Source organism: Heteronotia binoei, chromosome 3, assembly GCF_032191835.1.
Source record: "Heteronotia binoei isolate CCM8104 ecotype False Entrance Well chromosome 3, APGP_CSIRO_Hbin_v1, whole genome shotgun sequence".
Taxonomy (NCBI): Eukaryota; Metazoa; Chordata; class Lepidosauria; order Squamata; family Gekkonidae; genus Heteronotia; species Heteronotia binoei.
This window is the reverse complement of record NC_083225.1, coordinates 95,133,900-95,156,840: the sequence shown is the minus strand read 5'-3', so window position 1 is coordinate 95,156,840 and position 22,941 is coordinate 95,133,900. Positions and strand designations below refer to the sequence as shown.

Here is a 22,941-nt window from a genome sequence, read left to right as displayed (position 1 = left end):
CTTGAAATCTGTTGCTCTTCAGTTACAGACTTTTTATTTCTATCTATACTTGATAGAATGGCCATCCCTGGATTAGACTCTTGACTTGACAAGGATGTACAGAATTACTGTACATACCAAGAGCTTGGGATGTTGTTGTTGTTTTGTTTCACCTAGAAGGCTGGTTGCATCAGTGAATACTAAATTTACAATGGCTAGAAAACAAATTAATCTGTGGACATAACAACTTGCTTCAAAAGCTTATTCAAAGATAAAGGCACCTAAATAATATTTCTTTATATGGTGTGTTCTCAGCAGCTATTTCTGGCAACTGCGAGAGCACACAATATACCAGTCCAAATTAGCAAATTCAAATGCACAAACCAGAAATGCAAAGCATTCAGAATTCAGGACACACAGAATTTTAAAAACACAGAGAATAAGAATGAACACAGCCAGATATGCTGAAACAATTTACCATCCATGTTCATAGCCTCCCACTACACACGCACACTCAGGGAAGATAAATAAAAAGTTGTTGATCTTGAAGGTGATACTGGATCAAACAGGATGCCCAGGAGGGGAAAAAAGAATGGCAAGCAGAGCCCCCTCTCACCCCCGACAGGGATATATTAGCTAGCTGAAGCTCATGCTTTCTGGAGTTATGTCCTTGCAAATAAAGGGCTAATGCTTTGAGCCAGCTTGTCTCTGCTGAATGGACCTGAGAACTAGTGTCTAATGAGTACTCTAACTTGGGAACCCATAGTCAAAGGGTAGGCTTGCCAAACCCCCGCCGGGGGCAGGGGATCCCCTGCTTTGAAAGCTCCGCCCCTGCTTTCGGAGCATCCGGAAGCAGGGGACAAAATGGTGGACATTGGCACCATAGAGACTAAGGAACACGCTAGAGCGTTGTTGCTGGAGGACTAACATCCTCTGTCTCCTCGTTGTGTTTTGCAAGTCCAGAGAGCAGGCCTGCCCCGCCTTCCTGCTTAAAGAAGACCCCCCCCCCAGCAACCCTCATTTGACCTCGTGCGCTGCTGGTGAGAGCTCTTTGCAGAGCTGGCAGCATAGGCCATAGATTCATAGAGGATAAGTCTATCAATGGCTATTAACCCAATGACTGAGGGGAAACTCCACATTCAGAGGCATTAATCCTCTGAATCCCACAGCCAGGAGGTAACATCAGAGGAAAATCTCAGCCTCTATGCCTTGTTGTTGGCCCTCCAGAAGAACTGGTTGGCCACTGTATGAGACAGGATGTTGGACTAGATGGACCATTGGTCTGATTCAGCAGGGCTGCTCTTATGTTCTTATGATTCCACCTTGTCCACGTGGCCGGAGACAATGGAGAGAAGACATTTTAAATTCACTTTTAAAAATACTGTGGAGACTCAAATGGCCTACTGTGTGAGGCAAATTTACTAAAAACACATTATGTATCACACACAAAAAAAGGGGGTGGGGTGGGACTCCTCAAGGTTCCAAATCCCATTTTTGAATTCCCAGTTTTTAAATGTTGTGCATATACTATCCATGCACAGTAGGAAGCTGGGACTAGGAAAGCACTATATATTTGCTTTGCCATTTTAGAAATAAACAATGGAAGAAGAAACTAGCAACAGCAATTTTGCTCTGTCAGGAATCACACTGAAACAAGCAAAAGCAATCACCTAATTCCATAACTACAATGAATTATAAATTGGTCCAGAAATTATGTTAACATGATGGGATTCATATGTTATTTCTTTATTCATTCCCCAAAGACATTCAGTTCTGGATTTCTCAAGCTTTCATTTTTCTGTACTTCAGATGCCTATAATAATTTTGCATTGATAGACTGAAAAGAAACAGAGCAACAGTGACAGAAAAATGTATTGTATCTATTTGCAGGTGGCATCAGTCAACTTTTACAACATTCTCTTGAAGTCAATGAAAGGGAGCTGTGATATTGTGTGTGTTATCTGTTTATGGCACACAATGTAGTGAGTACCAACAATATAATGCAGGAAGCAGGGCATGGAAGACACACTCCCCTCCAAAATCTGAAACTGTGAAATCTCAAATAGATTGTTGCCAGGCTTTGATTGTCTCTGACATATTAAAAACAATACTGAAGCCTCAACTTTTATTTGCAGGACACAGTTGTGAACTGGAGCCATTCTGAACCATAGTCTGTGCTCTGATTGGAAAAAAGACAAAATTCACTTAGGATTTTAAGTCAGTCAAGCCAGTCTTCAGAAAAGCAACAGTGGAATAATATCAGAATGAGATGTTTTAGTTCTCATCTGGACAGCCCCAGCAATCCCAGTCTTGTCATATCTCAAAAGCTAAGCAGGGCTGACCCTGGACGTGAGACCTCCAAGGAATACCAGGGCCAGGATGCAGAGGCAGGCAATAGTAAGCCTCTTCTCTGAATGTCCAAGCCCCACTAGGGATCACCAGAAGTCAACCATGACTTCCAGGTACACGTGCATGTGCACGTGCACATGCACACACAAATACCCTGCAAGAAAGATGGAAAGATGTTTTAGAAAGATGGAAAATGTTTTAGAAAGACGAAAGACAAATGTTTTGCACTCTGTAGCTTTTATCTGGGTAGATAACACCAACTTCAGTGGGCTAATTTTTTTCTTCCAGAAAAACTGGATTGTGTAATTATCTCCCCTATATCCTGGTTAAAAATATCCTGTTCATGGCTGCCTCTGCACTGATGCTTTTTCTTTCTCTGAATGCTGCTCCTTCCTTCCGGAATCATTCAATTGGGTGACCTCATATAACTAGGACTGCACAATAAATGGGATACACAGTACAAGACAGCCCATCAGATTTAGCTATATAAAGGCATCAGCGAGTATAAGGGACAGCAGCACCGTAAACAGATTTTTAAAAAACATTCTGCAAAGATAGATGGATAAGAAAGCAATCACTCCCCTCCCCCAAAAAAGGGGAGGGGTGTTTGAGAAGGGCACTGTTAAAAATGTTTGCAAAAAACCCCCATACCCTCTGTGAAGGGTTTTATCTTCAGTCTAAAATGGGCATCCCCAGATTTTTTTTAAGGTTGAAAGAAAAAAAAACCTTGGAGTTGGAGCAAATATTTCATGGAGTCAGAGCACATGGGCTCTTGTGGGTAGGGCTACCCTTCACTTATCCTGGATTGTTACCCTCCCATCATTACTGAAAAAAGAATTGCTTTATAAATATCTAACAGAAATATTAAAAAGCTTTTATTCCTTAGGAATAGCATGAAGGCCCTTTCAAAAGATAACATGTGCAGAGTGAAATTCAGAATATATGGAGTTCAGACAGCACTTACCTGGCCGATGCGCCTTTGGAACAGCCATGTTTGTCACACGTCCTCCGTCCTGAGGTTTGGGAGGTGATGCAGTAAACCTGCAGATCCCCGATTCCGATGGGGTGCTTGAGGTCAGGCTGTCTGTGTAGTCATTAGTCCCTGCCGTTAGCTGCTCTGAGGAGGTGTCTGATATGAAGCATTCTGTGATGGTAAACTTGGCATGTCGCAGCTGCTCTTCCATCTTTGCATGTTCGTATGCTCTTGCTAGCTCTTCATATGTCGAGGAGGCACTTTCTGTGGAGACCATGCTGCTTCGAGCTCGATCTAAAAAAGAAAGGATAGATACTTCATGGGGGAAATTCTCTGCTAACTTTTCAAATAAACAAGGTTCAAGTATTAGAGGGAAGAAAAGTTCATATTCTCTGTTAGTGCTTCTCTACCTTCCAGCTTGGCCTATAACACCAAATTTTAAAGGGCATGTTTTTATTTTAAGCATTATGCCAATCATGTTACTTGTGCTGAGATTGAAATACTTGGCAAAAAGATCTAGCCTTCATTCTTAAATAACATTTTGAAATGAAGGGGATTTGACTTTCAAAACAAATCCAGTGTTTGCAAATGATAAAGCTCAGAGGAAATGGATATGACATAATGAACAATAGGAATGCACCATATGGACTTGTTCCAAAGAACTACGAGACAGAGAATAGGCAGAGAATACTCACAGAATGGATCTTTCCCCTCCTTCTTTCTGCTGCAGCCTCTGTACCCCCAACAAAAAGTCAGGGGAACTTCAGAAGTACTGCGGAATATAATTTGTTCTCTTCTCTTGCAGGAATGAAACGAGGAGTTTAGATCTGCCCAGTTGTTTCATTCTTCAGCATACATTCCCCTTGAAGAAACTAGTGATAAACCAGGGCTTGCCACCCTTTTTAATTTTGGAATTTTGATTAAGTGATGTAAGGAAGGAAGGGAGCTCAGCAGGCTTTCAAGGTACTCACTCCTATTGCGTGCCACAGTTCCGGTGACCAATGGGAAAAAAATAAAGTAAAAAATTGCCATCAACATGATGGCCTTATATTACTTCTAGAGGGACCTGGAAATTACATCATGCTTCTCTAGGAATTGTCATAAATTATGTTAAAGCCTGTCCAAGCCCCACCTTTCCTAGGCTCCACTCCACACAAATCTCCAGGAATTTTCCAAACCAGAGTTAGCAATCACACACCAATGGCACAACATAACTTTCAGCAAATACCTGGAAGTGATGTCATGCCCATGGCACCCCCCCCTATATCCCTCACTTCCATTAGACTCCCACAGGTTGCCACTAGTATAATGCCTAGGGTTGCCAAGTCTTGCCTGGCTCTGTGTGGGGGATTGTTTTCACATGTGCAAAGCATGCATGACTCAGTGACATCACCTGGAAGTGGCATTATTGCGCCAGGCAATCACACACATGAAGCTCTAGCAATCAGGTAAAAACTCTATGGCACTGTAGAGTTTTTACCTGATTGCTAGAGCGACTCATGTATGATGTGCCCGGCACAATAATGTCACTTCCAGGTAACATAATCATGCCAGGCACATTGTGGCACACCAGAGCTCTTCAGGGCCAGGACTCCTCCTGCCAGCCAATTATGGGGCAACAGGTTGGAGGCCCTGAAATGAGGGGAAACCCTGCCCCCCAGTGCGAACTTGGAAAGTCTAATAATGCCATAGAGTCCACCCTCCAAAACAGCCATTTTCTCTAAGGGAACTGATCTCTATATTATAGAAATCAGTTGTAATTCCAGTAGATATCCAGGCTCTGGCATGGTGGCAAGCTTACAATATCACTGCTTTACTTTTAAAAACAATTTCCCCCAGCCAGCCCATGGTGGGCTTGCAGGCAACAGAGAGGGTAAGAAGACACCTGGGCTTCCCACCTAGGACATGAAGGCCTATTGACAGATTTAACTGGCTGTTTGATATACTATGTACTTCACTGTGTCATCTGCCTTGGCATATTTTAAGCTGCCCCCATTCTCAGGAGAAAGGCAGGATATAAATCTTTTAATAAAATAAATAAATGGAAATGGCATGAGCTGAAGTTATTACTAAACTGTCACCTAGACAGCTCAATAATGAAATAAATGGCTTAATACATCCTCTAGATTATTTGCTATTACACTCCCCCAGTGAGATTTCTGCCTTAACTCTACCCCCACCTCCCCTGCCCCTTGTAGAGTGTATACTGATACGGCGGTACTGATGCTGTTGGACCTATCGGCAGCGTTCGATACGGTCGACCATCGGTTGCTGGCCCGCCGCCTTGCCGACGCGGGGATTCAGGGGTTGACCTTGCAATGGCTTTCCTCTTTCCTTGAAGGTCGGGGACAGAGGGTCGCTATTGGGGATGAGCTGTCCTGTAGGCACACGCTTGATTGCGGGGTGCCTCAGGGTGTGGTTCTTTCCCCGATGTTATTTAACATCTATATGCGTCCCCTCGCCCAGATTGCCCGAAGGTATGGGCTGGGTTGTCACCAGTATGCTGATGACACCCAGCTTTATCTGCTTATGGACGACCAGCCGGTCTGCGCCTCACAAAATCTGGACTGGGCATTACAAGCTGTGGCTGGGTGGCTCAAGCAGAGCGGGCTGCGGCTAAATCCGGCGAAGACAGAGGTCCTTTGCTTGGGTCGTCGGGGTCCGGGAAGGGAAATACCCCTCCCAGTTTTTGACGGTGCGCCGCTGACTGCGACGCATAGAGTCAGGAGCCTGGGGGTACTTCTGGAGCCTTCCTTAACAATGGAGGCCCAGATAGCAGCCACTGCCAAGTCCGCATTTTTCCATCTTAGGCGGGCAAGGCAGTTGGCTCCCTTCCTGGAGCGCGACGATCTAGCAACAGTGATCCATGCTACGGTCACCTCGAGGTTGGACTACTGCAATGCCCTCTACATGGGGCTGCCCCTGTGCCGAACCCGGAAATTGCAGCTGGTTGTTATTGGGGCTCCCAAGGTGGGAGCACCGCCGCCCGGTTGTTATTGGGGCTCCCAAGGTGGGAGCACATTCAGCCGGGACTTCGGGCTCTGCACTGGCTACCAATACCTTACCGAGTTCGGTACAAGGTGCTGGTTATTACCTTTAAAGCCCTATATGGCCTAGGACCTGCCTACCTGAGGGACTGTCTCTTCCCACATGTTCCCCAGCGAGCACTGAGATCGGGAACTCAAAACTTCCTGGTTGTCCCAGGGCCAAAGGAAGCCCGTTTGAAAGCTACAAGAGACAGGGCCTTCTCCGTAATGGCCCCATCTTGGTGGAACCAGCTGCCGGAAGAGGTAAGGGCCTTGCGGGACCTTACCCAATTCCGCAGGGCCTGTAAGACAGCCCTCTTCCGGCTGGCCCACAGCTAACCAGCATCGAACATCGAACACTGAACACCGACATACTGAATTTGAAATCGAATTTGAATCGAGTGTAGCTTTAAGACTGCTGTATGATTTTAATGTTTATGTATATAATAATTGTTTAGATTTTTAACTATAAATTATGAAATGTTAATTTAATGCTTAATTTTATATTTTATGTTAGTTTTACATGTTGTAAGCCGCCCTGAGCCACCTAGTGGGAAGGGCGGGATATAAATCTCAGATAAATAAATAAATATATAATAAGGCATGCTGGTAAAATGGTCTGAAGGCATATCTGTAACCTACTGGAGTAAACCTTTAATCCCTTCTAGCTCTTGCCGTCTGGACGCTGCTTCTTAATTGGCTTCAGTTGGCTATTTTGATGGACATTTTGCATTGTCACTTCAAGTGAGAGCTCATTATTACTTCAAGTGAGAGTCCTCCCTGGTTTCCTTTCCAGAAGGTCCTGCAAACTAACTCTGAACTCCTGCAGAGCAAATTAGCTCATTCATTAGGGTTGCCAAGTCCAATTCAAGAAATATCTGGGGACTTTGGGGGTGGAGCCAGGAGACTTTGGGGGTGCAGCCAGGAGACATTAGGGTTGGAGCCAAGATCAAGGTAGTGACAAGCCTAATTGAACTCCAAAGGGAGTTCTGGCCATCACATTTAAAAGGACGGCACACCTTTTCAATTCCTTCCTTCCATAGGAAATAATGAAGGATATTATTTTGGGGGGGGCTCATAGAATTGGACCCCCTGGTCCAATCTTTTTGAAACTTGGGGGGTATTTTGGGGAGAGGCACTAGATGCTATACTGAAACTTTGGTGCCTCTACACCAAAAAACAGCCCCCCCCCCAGAGCCCCAGATACCCGCAGATCAATTCTCCATGATTTTCTATGGGAATAAATCTCGATAGGGAATAATAGAGTTCCCAGCAGACATTTCCCTCCCCTCCCCCTGCTTTCTGACAACCCTGAAGCGGGGGAGGATCTCCAAACCAGGGGATTCCCCTGCCCCCACCTGGGGATTGGCAACCCTATCATTCATTCATATGGAATAATTTCATCAAATAGTTTTTTTTTCTAAACACCCATACAGAAAGACGTCTATTTTAGCAAAAGGATATTTCAAAGTTGTTGCAAAGCATACATGAACAAAACAAACAATGCTTAAAGAAATACAATGCTGACTACCTCTGGAATGGAGTTCTGATCAAACCTAGACTACTAGTATAGATCTACAACTGTAACTCTGTTAGATGGCTAGTGTCAGTACTTTCTCCCTCAGTAAATAAGGAAAACTGTTAAACTGATCTTAATTTTATCTGAACTGAAGCAAAATATTGGTCATTTCTACACTATAGCCTTTTATTGTTGCTGTATTATTATTCTTCCACTATCAGCCTAAAATAGAATTATAATTCTGTTTCCTCAAGGCAAATAATATGGTGCTATATAGAAGCCTTTTGGGGAGAAATCAGGGAGTGCCAATAGGACAAGAACAACTTGTTACCCCAGGGTAGAAAACAAAAGACCCTTTTCCCCATATTGTCTTTTCCATTATATGAAAGCTGTTATGCCCCCTGCAGGCATAACCCTTGGCTGTCTCACCAGTGACCCTGCTATACGGGTCCTCAGGGCATCAGAATGGAAGGAGAGGGGGTTTGGGCCATCCTTGTCCTCTTCCTCCCAGGCTAGTTGCTCCTTTCACACGGTGCCATGCTTCCTCCCAGGTCCATCATTTGGATTCTCTATATCTTCTTGTCCCTATTGCCCCTCCTCCTTTTTTGGCTGAATACCCCAGGCCCTACCCATTGGGTCAGGCCCACTCCTGTTGCATGAGTCCCTTGGAATCCCACCCTCAGCTCACCTACCCCTTAGCATCTTCTGGGCCCGCCCCAGTGCGAGGTGAGCCAAATGTGCTGTGAGTATGAGTGCGTGAACTTCTGCCTGCCAGGCTGGAGGACAAGGACCCAGTAGATTGGCTGGGCCTTGTCTGCTCCTCTGTTCCTGGCTGGGGAGGGGTGTGTGCCTGTCTCCACAGGTGCTTCTGGAGCTTCACTGGGTGATAGGCCTGCTGCTGATGGCTTTAAAGCCATAGTGGATGGTGTGCTCATGGTCTTACCTCATGGGGCTGCTGGAGGGATCCTTGATATCAGCCCTGCAGATGCAGGCTGAGGTGAGTTCCCCCAGGCGAGTCCAGGGCCCAGGGCATTAACAGGGCAATCTCCAGTGTCTTCTCCAGCCACAGTGGCCAGCTGGAATGCTTGGGCCAATGCCTCTGGCCCAGGACACAATCACTGACAATGTGTTCTGTTACATGTTAAGTGTTCTGTGACAGCCTGGGACCTCTGATTCAAATCTTCCCATTGTCTCCAGAGTTCCCACCTAATATATGACTTAATGTCACATCTCCACTTTTGTAATTTCGGTTTATAATTCAATCAGAAACTTTCCTTCTCACTGCTCTTCACCAGTACCACTCAGTCCTGGTACCATTCTATCGTTTGCTCCTGATAAATTGCCCAGCTTTCAAGTATTCCTTTACCCTCTGTTGCAATATCTTGTTTCCTGAAAAGAACCCAGGGCTCTTTTTCTAGCAGGAGGTCCTCTGCATATTAGGCCATGCCCCCTGATGTAGCCAATCCTCCAAGAGCTTAGAGGGCTCTTAGTACAAAGCCTACTATAAGCTCCAGGAGGATTGGCTAAATCAGAGGGGAGTGGCCTAATATGCAGAGGAGCTCCTGATAGAAAAACAGCCCTGAAAGAACCCATTTTATTTTATGGACCAAAAACAATATAACTAGCCTGGCTTTAGAGCCAATAAGTAGAGTCTAACTTCAGCACAGGCTAGCAACATACTGGATTCTTCCTTCTTCCATCTTATTTCTTTGTAGTTAGTCTAGGACAAATATATCTTTACTTCCTATCTTGATCTATCTTCTTTTACTTTACAAACCTTACTGCACCACACAGAGAGCTGGTACTTTGCTCCTTAATGCTATTTTGGCCTAACATCTGGACTGGACACTTCTGTCCCAACAGATTCTCCTTTGTCCTAGTCCCCATTTCCCCCATATTTACACTTAGTTTAAAGGTAACTCTGGCTCCAAACTGGAGTAACTCTGGTTAATTACTTGTTAGTTTGTATAAGGAATGCGCAGTCTGTGCCTTCATTTAGTATGTGCTAATATCTGTTTAGGGTAAGCCCCCCTCACTACTGTACTAAAACCCTTAATAAAGTCCATATATGTCTTTTTAAAATTTTAAATCAAGTCTTTGACATCCTTTTTGACATCCTTACTGCTTACTTGCTTCTTCTTGCCACTTATTTAGGTAAAAGATTCTGGCACAAAGACACAAACTAATTCCCAGTGCAGCCTGAACATATCTTCAAGTGTTTGTGTGTGTGTGAGTGTGTGTGGTGGTGGTAACACTTCTTCCCTCTGCCTTTGTGGGAGACTACAAAGTGGAGCTGGAGGTGCTGGTGACACAGGCACAAAGGAGGCTGGGCAAGCCAGGTGAGGAAAGAAGCTGCTCTTGCTCAAGCTATCTCAGAAATGAGGGAATGCATGTGTATGTGCATGTCTATAGAATGAAAAAGAAAAAATGCCAGATGATAGATGACTGATTAATTATACAGAGTCCCTGCACATATAATAAGTTAGTCCTCTATCACTTGGCATCTTTTCCTTTTTTTTCCTGCTGGCAGATTGCTGAGTGAAGCCCAGGTTTTCTTTATCCTTGTGTGTGTCCATATAAATGTGTATATTTAACTTCTTCCTATTCAGACTTTGGCTCTGGAAAAAGTTTAAACAGAAGAGCTATTTTGTTATGCATTTACTTGTGTACAAACAAAAATAGAATAAAAAAACTGGACTTCTTGTAGGGTAACCAGCCTCAAGGTGGAGCCTGGAGTTCTTCTGGAACTAATCGTCAGACTACAGAGATCAGTTCCCCTGGAGAAAATAGCAACTTCAGAGAGTAGACTGTATAACATCACATCTGCTCTGAGCTCCCTCCCTGAACTCTGCCTTTCCCAGGTACAGCCCCCAAATCTCCAGGAATTTCCCATATCAGAATTAGCAACTGTAACTTCTTGTCCTAGCATAGTGACTGTTAAAATGTTGCCCCTTGGGGGGGAACCTCTGACCAGAACTGTCAGGTTGCCAAGTCTTCCACTATGGCGTGCATATCTGCACAACTACATGGATGTTCAGAACTGGCTGAGGTGAGAAGAACTAGACCACCCATCCTCACTGCCTCCTGTCCTACCATGTATGCGCACTGGAGTTCCTGTCCTACTAGAATCAGTGACATGAGAAAGGCGGTGAGATATTCCAGGATTTAACAGATATATTCCTGTCCTACTAGAATCAGTGACACGAGAAAGGCAGTGAGATATTCTCTTCCAGGATTTAACACCTCTCTTATCTTCATCAGCCCACACATATAACAGTATGGTTGCACACAACTTTAACATAAAACGGGCTCAGAACTTTTAAAAGGAAAGTCTGGACAGAAATGAATGGCACTGTAATTCTGCACATAGAATCGTAATGTTTTCTCTCAAATAAAACAATGTTAGAATGTGATCAATTAAGTCCTTATTTCTAATGTAGAGTTGCAAGGCTACATTCATAGTTTATAAAGTCTTCTAGAAGAAGGGCTCCAGCCAAATAAAGATTGGCATTGTGGTTTAGTTGTCATGTAGAGCAGCGGTCCCCAACCTTTTTGGCACCAGGGACTGGTTTTGTAGAAGACAATTTTTCCAAGGACCGAGGAGGGGGTGGTGGTGGTTTTGGGATGATACAATTGTGCACTTTATTTCTATTAGTTTGGTGTGGTGGTTAAGTGTGGGGACTCTTATCAGGGATAACCAGGTTTGATTCCCCACTCCTCCACTTGCAGCTGCTGGAATGGCCTTGGGTCAGCAATAGCTCTTGCAGAGTTGTCCTTGAAAGGGCAGCTTCTGGGAAAGCTCTCTCAGCCCCACCTTCCTCACAGGGTGTCGGTTGTGGAGGAGGAAGGCAAAGGAGATTGTAAGCCGCTTTGAGACTCTGAAATTCGGAGTGGAGGGCGGAATATAAATCCAATGTTGTCATATTATTATTATTACTACATTGTAATATGTAATTAAATAATTATACAACTCATGGCCTGGTTGCTAAAAGGCCATGGACTGATACCTGTCCACAGACCAGGGGTTGGGGACCCCTGATGTAGACTGTTACTATATGATAAAAATCTGTCCTTCTTACTCCCTGTATTAGGTCTTGTAAATACCCCTGAAACTAAGGACAAGGAGGTGTTTATCTAACCACAATATATAGTCAGTGATCATATTCTTGTATGATAGAGAAGAATTTTAAAAATACTGGTGCTCAGGCCAACATGAGAAAGATAGTTTGTTTCATACAGCAGAAGGCAGGACTGGATGGTAGACACTGCAGTATAACATGAATGTTTATATTGAGAATTGGGAAGAAGTGGTTCTGGGGCAGGAGGGGGCAACAGTGAAAGGGCTTCTAGTGCCCTGGCCCCACTGATGGACCTCCTGATGGCACCTGGTTTTTTGGCCATTGTGTGACACAGAGTGTTCAACTGGATGGGCCATTGGCCTGATCCAACATGGCTTCTCTGTTCTTATGTTCACCCTGGAAACACCATGTTACTTCATCTGGGAATAATTCCACTCCCTTCAGAGTGGTATGTACCACTGTATCTAACAGATACAGACACACACCAATCATGAAAGAAGAAAAATCACATACAAGGAAGGGACTTTTATATAAAGGTAATTTATGTAATTATATATAATGACCAAAATATGTTATGGAGGGCAAGAAATACTGAGAGTGGATGAAAGCCAGTTAAAGCAATACAGGAAGGAAGATTTTGGGAGTTGGTTATTCAATATGTTCCTTCCGGCAATCCCTCATGGGTGCCAAACTTTATATATTCTGATAAACAGCACTTTATGTATCCTGATAAACAGTCTGAATGAATGTGTGTTTGTGTATACAAAATTAGTAGTGAGTTCTAACTCCTCATAGATTTTCTTTTTTTGGAGGGGGGGTATAAATTACTGGTGAGTGCAAAGTCTTGTCTTCAATACAGGGTTCATAACTGTTAGATGCACTAAGTCATGTGAAGCAAGTTATATCTGATCTGATGATAACTTCTATTTTATCCAGAAGTCTAGAAACAAAGTTTCTACCTGTGTCTTGAGATGGACTGACACTGTAACTGTCGCTCTCTTTATCCACAGACCCTGCAGCCCTGGGGGTTGGTAGCCTCCAATCTGTTGTTAAGGTGTGGGCTGATATAGTGGGATGGGGTCTGTTGAGAGTCCACTGGCTAGCATATCTGTTGCGAGCTGTGGGCCCCGTTTTTGCATTCCTTCGTGTTGTAGGATCTGCAATTAAAACACAGAGATAATCGTTGAACATAAGAAGCTCCCTCGTACTGTGTCAGGCTATTGGTCTATCTAGCTTAGATTGTCTACTGTGACTGATAGTGGCTCTTCAGGTCAGATGGCAAAGAAGGATCTTTACCAACACCTCTGATTTGATATAATTTTACTGGATTTACCAGTCTGAATGCAAAACACAAGTGTTTGACAAATGAGCTACAGCTCTTTTTCTTGTGGGCACCAGGAACTTGATTAGTCAATTAAAGCAGTAAGGAGAATGTCTAAAAGGAACATGGCCACTACCACAACTGGTCTGAAGATTACCTCTCTGAGTAGGTTCCAAGTAGATACCAATCTTTTTGAAGCCAATGTGAAGCCTCTCTTCCAAGTAGGCAAAGCAAAGCGGAGCGGACATTGTGGCCCTGTAGGGGAGTGTTGCTGCTGTTTTAACTACTGCTAAATTTGAAAACTGGTAGTGATGGTTGACCCCCTCCCCCCAACAAAAAGGATTTTTTTAAAAATCTGCACAACAGGATCACCCAGGGCTAGGATTTAGGTTTATAAAATCCCAGGGGACCTCCTAGGTTTGCAAGGAAAAAAATAAATGGAGGTTAAATCAAATGGGTCAGTAATGACCACAGAGAGACACACAAAGAACTTTGAATAAATTCTGGTTTCCACAGCAACCCAAAGTAGTGCCCAGGGCTGAGGAAGCACATCAACCAAAGGACTTGTCGGGGGGGGGGGGGAGCACGGAGGAGAGGGGAGAAAGGAAAAGTATGGTTCAGGGTGGGGAGAGAGCAGCTAGCTACAGGTAGGGTTGCCATAATGCCGGGAGAAAAGACTGTCCTGTCTAGGGGTAATGCATTTTGGATCAACCTGAACTAAATATATAGCTGAAAAGCACCTTATCAGTACTTTTGTATATATTTCGGCATTCCAAACATCTTGGGAAAACCAAAAAGAAAGCAATCCCCCCCTCCCCCCAAAAAACTGGATATATTCAGGAATTACTGGTAGATTTGAAAACAGAGGATAGAAATCTGCTCCTGCCTCTCAGCTGTCTTTCAAGCTTCTACTGCAATCCCTTTGAAGTTTAAAGGGGCTGCAGAAGACAGCCTGAGGAACAGGATCCACTGGGCTGGGGGAGCAGCTGGCTTCTCCTGCAGCACAGATTGAACCAGCCTTCAGCAGAAGCCAACCCAACCCCAGGATCAGGCTTGTTTTTAAAAAATCTGGTATTTTTCTTCTCGGGTCTATTGAACTTTTTTTAAAAATTGGGATTTCTGAAATTCCATACCAATATTGGGATCCAGGATTTTTTTTGGAAATGCCAAAAATTTTCAGGTCCAGTAGACCCAAACTGAAAAATGCCAAATTAAAAAAAAATTGCACACTCCTAGTCCTGCCCCTTTAATAAAGGTTTAATGTGTTGAAATGGGCAGCTGAACCTTTTCAAGGCATGAGAGCATTTACCCTTTATTAAAGGGAAGGGAGGGAATTCAGAAATGAAGGCAGAAAGAGGGGAGCAGGGGGCAGAAATGGTGGGGAAAAGCAGGAGCTGGTGGCAGCAGAGAGAAGTAGAAGAAAGGGTGGGTGCAAGTATGGAGGAGAATTTTTTATTGGGGGAGGAAGAATGAGATTTTCCCTCTTCCATGCTGTTGTGTGGAATACAAATGTATTAAATAAGCAATAACCCCCCAATAGAATTAGTTTTGATTCTCAATATGTAAATAGAATCACCAATAGGGACGATGTCTTTGCATTTAACATTAGAAGCAATGTCTGGAATTGAGTAATTTGACTATTTATTACAGCTTCAAAAGTTCAGTTAGCTATAAAAGAATCCCACCATGTTGACACTGTACCAGAGAAAGAACTATGCCCACATGAAAGTCAGGGAAAACAGTCTGCTTCATGTAACTTGGACTGTTTGAGTTTCCCAATGAAACCCCAGTTCAATGAGGTAACACAAGATTGTCTCTCCCTGCTTGGACAACTCATCACCTCTCTGTCCTTACTTGTAAAGAAAAAAATGTATTGAATTCAATACTCTTGCTCTATAACTGAGCCCCAACTCTGTCTCCAGACTGAGCTTTGGGTTGCCTTGGAGTAGCCTAATCTAGTAGCACAGTCCTGGTTCTAGACACCCTGTCTCTACTACTCTTTTTCTTGGATTATTTTGGATTAATTACTTACTGGATGCTTGAACCCCTTCCTAAGGAACTGGATTTTAGCTAGCAGAGTCACCATCCCAGATTCCACTTGTTTGGCTTTTCCTCCCTCTCCCCAGATGAAACACATTGCACAGTGTGCATGTGTGTGCATGCCTGAAATATCTGAATGTGGCCATTCAGAGTTTCAGAACTACTGCTGAATACTATTATTGACTGCTTGAATCTGCTAATTCTCCCACCAATTTCTTGTATGATTTTCCTCAACCACGTTAGTTTCTGATCCCATTCTATTTAGACTCTCAGTATTCTTTCCAATATTGCAGAGAAACTTCACCAGTTAGCAGGTCCTTATAACGCTTTGTATAGGTCACTGCCAACTGGGAGAATTCTTTAAGCCGCCCTGAGCCTGCCTAGGCGGGGAGGGCAGGATACAATTAAAATTTAATAATAATAATAATAATAATGTAGAAGCTAAACAAGCAACAGATTTAGCACAAGATTAAGAGGTGGCAGCATGAAGATTTCTTCCTTGCACGCAGGTGATTTTAGTGTGGATTTGAGTCAAACAGTGAAATGGGCCACATGCACATTAACAAAAACTGAGATTATTCTCATGTCCCTGTCTGTATATACAATAAGATCTAACACATTTGTTACATGAGTGGATGGATGAGCTAAAGAAGATTGTGGAACTCTTTACCAAAATAACCTGCCTTTCCCCTCACGGTTGATTTTCCGGCATGAGTTTAGAACTAGAACAGTAGCAAGAGCCTTTACTGTGCCATCAGTGTCTCAGATGCTACTGATTGTTTAGATTGCTTGATATTGTTTTTATCCACCTTGGACAAAGCTGGGCATATAAATATTTTAAATAAATAAATACAATTTAAATTGATGTCTGTATTGTGTACAGACTAGCACTGTATCTGCTGGCTGGTTCTATACTTGGCCTTTGGACTGTTCTATTCTGTATGATATTTTCTACTTGGAAGGCTTTCTGCAGTTCCATTTGGATTGAAGGACAGAGTATAGTCTTAATAAACATTACCCATATTCAAACACATGAATTCAAATATAAGATTAAATTCAAATATATCATTATTCAGTTTCCTTTTATTAAACTTGATTGATGAGCCAGTGGTCATTTTATGTCATGGAAATATAATGCTTTGGGGATTTTTTTTTTAAAGTAGAACCACTATCTAGAAATCAATAAGTCAGAGACTGTGCCACAACCTCAATGCCTGTAATCCTCACTTGTTTCTGAGGGGTGGCTGGATGTGGGTACAGTAATAACAGAATGGAACATAAAAGCAGTAAAAAATTTTTTTCTTTGGAAGCGTCTAAAAGTGTGTTACTAACAATAGGGAGCAACAGAACTAAAATATAAATTCAGACTTATTAAAATGTGATTTAATTGGTCTCTTTCTTATTCAAATAGCAATGCTATCCCATTGTATTATTTTGAGATGGGGTATTTTAAAAGGAGAGAGCTAAGGACACACACATACACACAGATATGAGGATTATTCATAAATTATCCCTTCACATAGACAGACAGACAACTTTTTATTTACAAAGCCTTTTTAAAATGCCCCTGTGTTATTCACTCTTTGAGATTAGGGTAATCATCAGCAAAAATAAATAAAGAGATGCTGAGCAATCAACACAGTGTCCCAGCTTTTCTGTTGAGTAAAGACAACTGTTTAGATGAGAATCTGGCTGAGCAAAACACAGACAGCCCCCAACAGAACTGACTGCTGCTGTTTTGTATATTGATTGTACAATGTGTTTGGTAAACAGCACATAATCGACACCAAAGTGCTAGGAAACATTCCAAACATCAGAAACATTTCAAACATTAGAAACTTCAGTTTGCTGACTGAACAGGATTTTGAAACACCCTGTAAATCCCCCAAAAGAAAATCGACATAAAAAGTAGTACAGAAGACTAGGGAAAGGAAGGTAATCAGCAGGAACAAACCATGCAAGTCTGACATGTTCTCAAGAATGTCACAGCCTTTCCATAAGAACCCAAACAAGACATGTTAATTCTTAGCACTAAGATGATACTAGGCTTGATCCAGCACCATTTCAGATGCTACTCATCTACATATTATGTATGGGGCCAGAGAAACAGGAAGTAACAAGCAGTGATGACCTTGTTGCAGAGCAGTGACTTGTGCCCTGGCTGTTCAAGCTATCAGGTGAGGTGTGTGTCTGAGCAGGTCAAGTGGGGACCTTGGGCTGAGGCAGTAGTCCCTCAGGGAATGTTCTGATTGACTAATACAGTAGGAACACACTCAACCTTTAATAAAATGTATTTTGAAAAGGAATACACATTTCTCTGCCCATGAAAAATTGTGCAAACCCAATTCACAAAACATTCACTATTACAATAAAGACATTTCTTGAGGGTGGTCAATATAAAAGATTACTATGATCGTGGAGAATGAGGAAATGAAAAGGTAGAATATGAAAATCAAGAGAGAAGCGCCCTGAGCATTGCAAAACCTTTTGCTTCCTGGACAGAGAATTCTGGAATATGGGGCAGCCAGAAAGAAAAGGGCAAATTACATTAGAGAAATCAGATATTCAAGAACACAATAGACATAGGAAGGGAAGCATAAACAGGCAGATTAACAAACTGCAAAAGGTGGCAAACTGAAAGCTGTGCAATCATACACACTGCAAACATATAAACTGGCCCCAGGACTGTTCTGGAAAACCTACAAGGACTTTAGCATAAGATTCAGATCAGCACACTTAAGAAAGAACCATCCTTTCCTTCCATGAACCTGAAAATGGCATATTGGAACTGTTCCATTCATAGAAAAGCAGTTGCCATCTTGTGTGAATTTGTGGCTCAAAACACATTCAGTTGTGCTTTCTCTTCTGCAGAAATGAGAAACTCATCTATGATGGCAATGGAATCTTTCCCCCAATTTTATCATAATGCAAACATTGTGGTATACTATTATTTTTTTATTTTAATTGTGAGCTTATGTAGTACAGTGGCTATAAGAATGAGCTGTGATCCAGGCAGCTGCTGACTGAAGCCTCACTTCTCCCATGAACTCACAATGTAGCCTTAGGCAGGTCGCTCTTTCAGACTCAGTATTCTCCCTACATCATTCTGCAATGTGGTGATAGTAACACAGGCCTTTCTTGCATGGCTGTTGTTAAGGATTACATTAGGTGAGCTTTAAATGGGAAGTGCTTTAAATGCTAACTTGTGGGAGAAGGGAATCCCTCCACTTCCTTACCAGCCTCCTTCCTCTGCAGCTACTTCTGGGCCCATTATACAGCTTCCGGGCTCCTTCACAACCATAGTAGCTCCTAGCCTCCTCCACAACTGCCTCTGGGCCTACCACAGCTCCCAGGCTCCTCCACAGCTGCCGTTGAGCTACTGCAGCTCCAAAAAACCCTGGAAACTGCCACTAACTACACTGGAGCTACCTCTTTTATATAGGGGGCAGAAATTTAACCCCCCCCCCCAATGTATTCCAAACATTTCATACTTTCCTGCAAACCCAGGAGGTTCCCCAAGTTTGTAGAAAATCCATTTAGCGTCAGCGTGGCCCTGGTCCACAGATTTAGATATCCACACATGGGGGCCAGACTTTGTTTATACACACACACAAACACTCTTTATTATTACTGAAACATATTGTCTTTCATACTTACTTGTTCCTGGCCGTGCATCAGAAACATCAACCAGTGGTCCAGTAGCTTGTGAGACAGACTGGTAATGTACTGTGTGAGTGACAGTCAGTGATTTCTGTTTTGATGTTTCTCCAAAATCAGCATCAGTTAACAAGACTGTAGATCTATCATCTGTGGGAATTGATAAAAGGAAAATGTTTGAATGTGGTTCATAACTGTGTCTTGAAAATCAGCATATGGCTCTTTTTTCAGTATCTTGACAAATACCCAGAGCTTGTTGCCAAGGGAGAAGACCTTTTAAGGTGAAATACATTTACCAAGATGTACAGATATGAAAAAGAAAAAGAAACACATACATGTCCTTCTTTTTGTAACTGAGCCAATCCAAATATTAATACTATGCCTAGTACTTAAAACAACACTCAATTAATGGATTTTTTATATTAAATGGCACAAGTTCAACTACTGATGTTATTCAGAATTTAAGTTTTCAAATTCTCAAACACTGTCCAAATGAGCTGCAGGAATCTTTGGACTCACAAGGATAAAAGTGAAATACATGCCTAGGTCTTGTTGACCAGGTATGTGTTGGGAGTTCCATGCCTGGAACTTAATTTTCAGGTGTGCTAGGTCTCATTCAGATCAGGACCTTCTCCATGAGCCACTGGACTCTCCTCCAGGGCATTTTCCAAACATGAAATGGTCCTGGGATGTTGTTATTAGAGTGCTGGGGATACATATTCATTTTCCCAGTGGGGCAAACAAGAACTGCTTTAGGTCAGGAAACTGCAGAAAGGGGTGATTTTAAGCCCCCTCTCCCAGCATGTCATGGTCCCAATGCCTGGGAATTGAGCACCAACCATGGAACATTCAGCACACATATGATTTGCAGGACCCAGGATGGACCCATGGAGGATGTGAGGAAAATACAGGAGGCAAATGATTAGGATGAGTCTCTATTAAATCAACAGAAAGTCATATGAATCACCCAGTGATACATAGCTTGAACAAACAATACACTGATATGCTCAGTTCAATCATACAGTGCACTGAACCTTTCTGTATACTATCATAGATACTTCTGGAAATTCTTAATAGTGGTGTAAACCATGAGAAATGCCTGTATCAAAATATAGTATGACTTTTAAATGTATTTTCAAACAGATTGCCAGTGATAGAGTTCCTCCAGTTTTACTTGGGCATGGAAGATGATTCAAGTTCTTGTCACCAGTTCTTGTTCATTGACAGGAATTAATTAATATGAATGGCACTATATAATAATATACTAGAGACTAGGGGATGTGCCATTTCCCACCCTTTTTTGGTTCAGTTTTTATATGGGGGAAAATAATCAGGCCTCCCCAAAAATCCCAGATTGAAAATTCTGATTTTTTTTCTAGTCCAATGGACCTGAGAAGGGGGAAAAAAAGGAGAAAAAGTTGAACACCAGAAGCTGTGCTTGTGGGGGTCTGCCCCCCATGGGGCACAGCTGATCCTGGTTTGACTTCTCTTGCAGCCCAGTTTAAATCAGGCTGAAAGAGAAGCCAATGCCAAGATGAGGCAGAGGGGAACTCTCAGCTCCCACCACCCCAGGCAATCCTTGGCTGACTTCTCTTGCAGTTCAATTTAAACCAAGCTGTAGGGAAGCCAGCCCCAGCTGAGATGGCGTGGAGGTCGCAGCTCCAGGCAGCATGGAACCCTCAGCTCCTGCCACCCTGCCTGATCCTGGGCTGGCTCATTTTGCAGCTCGGTTTAAATTGAACCAAGGCAGCCTAGAGTTTTCAGCACCCACTGCCTCAGCTGATCCTTTCTTGAAACTCAGTTTCAACGAAACTGCAAGAGGAGCCAGCCCCTGTCAATCCTGGGCTGATATTCCAGTATATCATTGACTCAAATAAAAGCCAAAAAATTCGGCTTTGTCCAGGCTCAGCTATACTGCTAGCCAATCAGATTCTCTCAATCAGATATTCTCAATCAGATATATATATAAAACTAAAAGGTGTTAAGTCACTTAAGTGTATGATGAACCAATCACTTTGTCTCTTCTAAAAAGAGTTACTTCAGTTCAGGTTGGGAATAAAACACTCTGGCAGCAACAAAACACCCTGTTACAGAAGCATCTATGAAGGCTGCAATAGCTAATCTGCACTACAAAGTCAGGATTCATACTATGGTAACTCAAGGGTAAAGGTGTGTGGGGGGAATGAGCTCCCACTGGAGATCCGGGTGCTGCGGGACTTATCCAAATTTCGCATGGCCTTTAAGATGGAGCTCTTCCGCCAGGCTTTCAATTGATCCAGCGGGTGTCCCCTGAAGTCATCGCTTCCCCCAGCACCTTATTAGCACCTTACCATCTAGGTGCTTGTGTTATGCTGAATACTATCAGCCTATATGTGGTTGAAGACTTGTTGCCAATGATGTGGCTCATGGTCTTTGTTAATTATGTAATTATGATATTGTCTAGTCTGGATGCGGTTTGTTTAATGTTTCTGTAAGTTTTTTTTAATGTTGTAAGCTGCCCAGAGCCCACTTGCAGGATAGAGAAGGGTATAAATCAAAAATTAAAATTAAAATTAAATTAAATTGTGTGAAAGACAAAACAAAATACCCAGAAAGGACAACATGATGGGCCAGACTCAAAAGGCAGCTAAAGTATACCTGCTGGAAGCCACCATGACATAATAGTTAGATGCTGGACTAGGTCTTGAGGAAACCCACTCAGCCACAAAGATTTCTCTCTCTCAGCCTAACCTACCTCTCTCAGCCTAACCTACCTAACCTATGAGGACAAACTCAAGGACGGGTGAACCATGTACACTGCACTGAACTACCTGGAGGAAAGGTGGGATAAAAATGGCATAGATGGAGATGGTGCCACAAGTGCAAGGCATAGTCAATAATGCTTGATTTCTCTGTCTGTGTCACTTAGCTTCAGGTAGCTGCAGGCAGTGGGATTTCCCTAAATGTCTGTCTCCCAAAATGTAGCTTTACTGTTTCTTATGGAGCAGTGTGAGATGCAGCCAGACAAATCAGATGATTCATAGGCCGTTTTCGCACTAGCGTTTACTCCGGCGTAGCACCCCATTTACCTCCGGATCTTTTCCTGGTTTTCGCACCTGTTGCTCCGGCGCTGCGGTTTGCTCCGGCGCTGCAGGGGTTTCACGCCGGAGTATCTAGATCCACCTCCTTCCGGAGTTTTTGAAAACCTCCGGATCCACACCGGATCCACTCCTCGGAGTTTGCTGTGGGAAATCCATCCACGCCGGATCGACTGCTTTGTGGGCGTCACCCTCTCCCTTTCCGTCCTCCCACCCCATCCACCCCCTTGGCCAATCATCAGCCGTTCGCGGCGCTTCCCAAAAGTGCCCGCACGGCCATTTTTTTTTTTAAACTTCATCTTTCTTGCGTAATAGCGATATTTTGAAATTAACAAATAGAAAAAAAAAACCCCTCCTGGAATAGCCTCAATTGCCACTTCAATTGGTTTCGTTAGAATTTTTTTTAATTATTATTGACTTTAGTTGCGTTATTTCGCTGTTGCGTTATCTCGCAACTACATTATACATTGTTGGGGGGGGGGGAAATCTAGTGCCGGCGCGGGCCAAAGCGTTCATGTGTGTGTGTTTTAAAAAGGCAATGCCTCCCTCAGCTGTGCCACCAGGATTTCTGGACCTGCACAAAATCGCCATGTATAAAATGGGAAGTTGGAGTCCTGCATTCTTCTCCCTGGCTACATTCTGCTCGGTTAGAAAATAGACGCGAGCTCGCTCTTCACACGCGCCACAGAAGGGGAAGGAGAGAATGGGGCGGGGGGGGGGGGAGCTCTGGCGACAGGAATCAGTCAGGTCCCCGTTGCAAGCGCCAGCCGGGGAGGGGAAAGAGCGCGGAGGAAATCCCAGCTTCACCACCCGGGAGGGAGCGAGGCTGGGAAGGGAAGAACCTGCCACACACACACACACACTAGTGCTGGGAGGCTTAAATGTAAAAGCATTCTCCAGTTTGAACAACGTGTACTGTAT

At 43.3% G+C, this 22,941-nt stretch overlaps 1 protein-coding gene across 2 annotated transcripts in view; it reads right to left on the bottom strand.

Moving 5' to 3' along the window:
* The window catches only part of DSCAM (DS cell adhesion molecule), an 805,927-nt gene that overhangs the window by 57,660 nt on the left and 725,326 nt on the right, over positions 1-22,941 (bottom strand). Inside the window, exons 30-32 of one of the 2 annotated variants that reach the window (XM_060234239.1) lie at positions 18,944-19,093; positions 12,885-13,082; positions 3,293-3,595 (exon numbers count right to left, since the gene is read on the bottom strand). In XM_060234239.1, coding sequence (XP_060090222.1) covers positions 3,293-3,595; positions 12,885-13,082; positions 18,944-19,093 — 651 coding nt within the window. The remainder of the gene's footprint in view (positions 1-3,292; positions 3,596-12,884; positions 13,083-18,943; positions 19,094-22,941) is intronic. The other variant, XM_060234240.1, reaches the window with a different exon arrangement.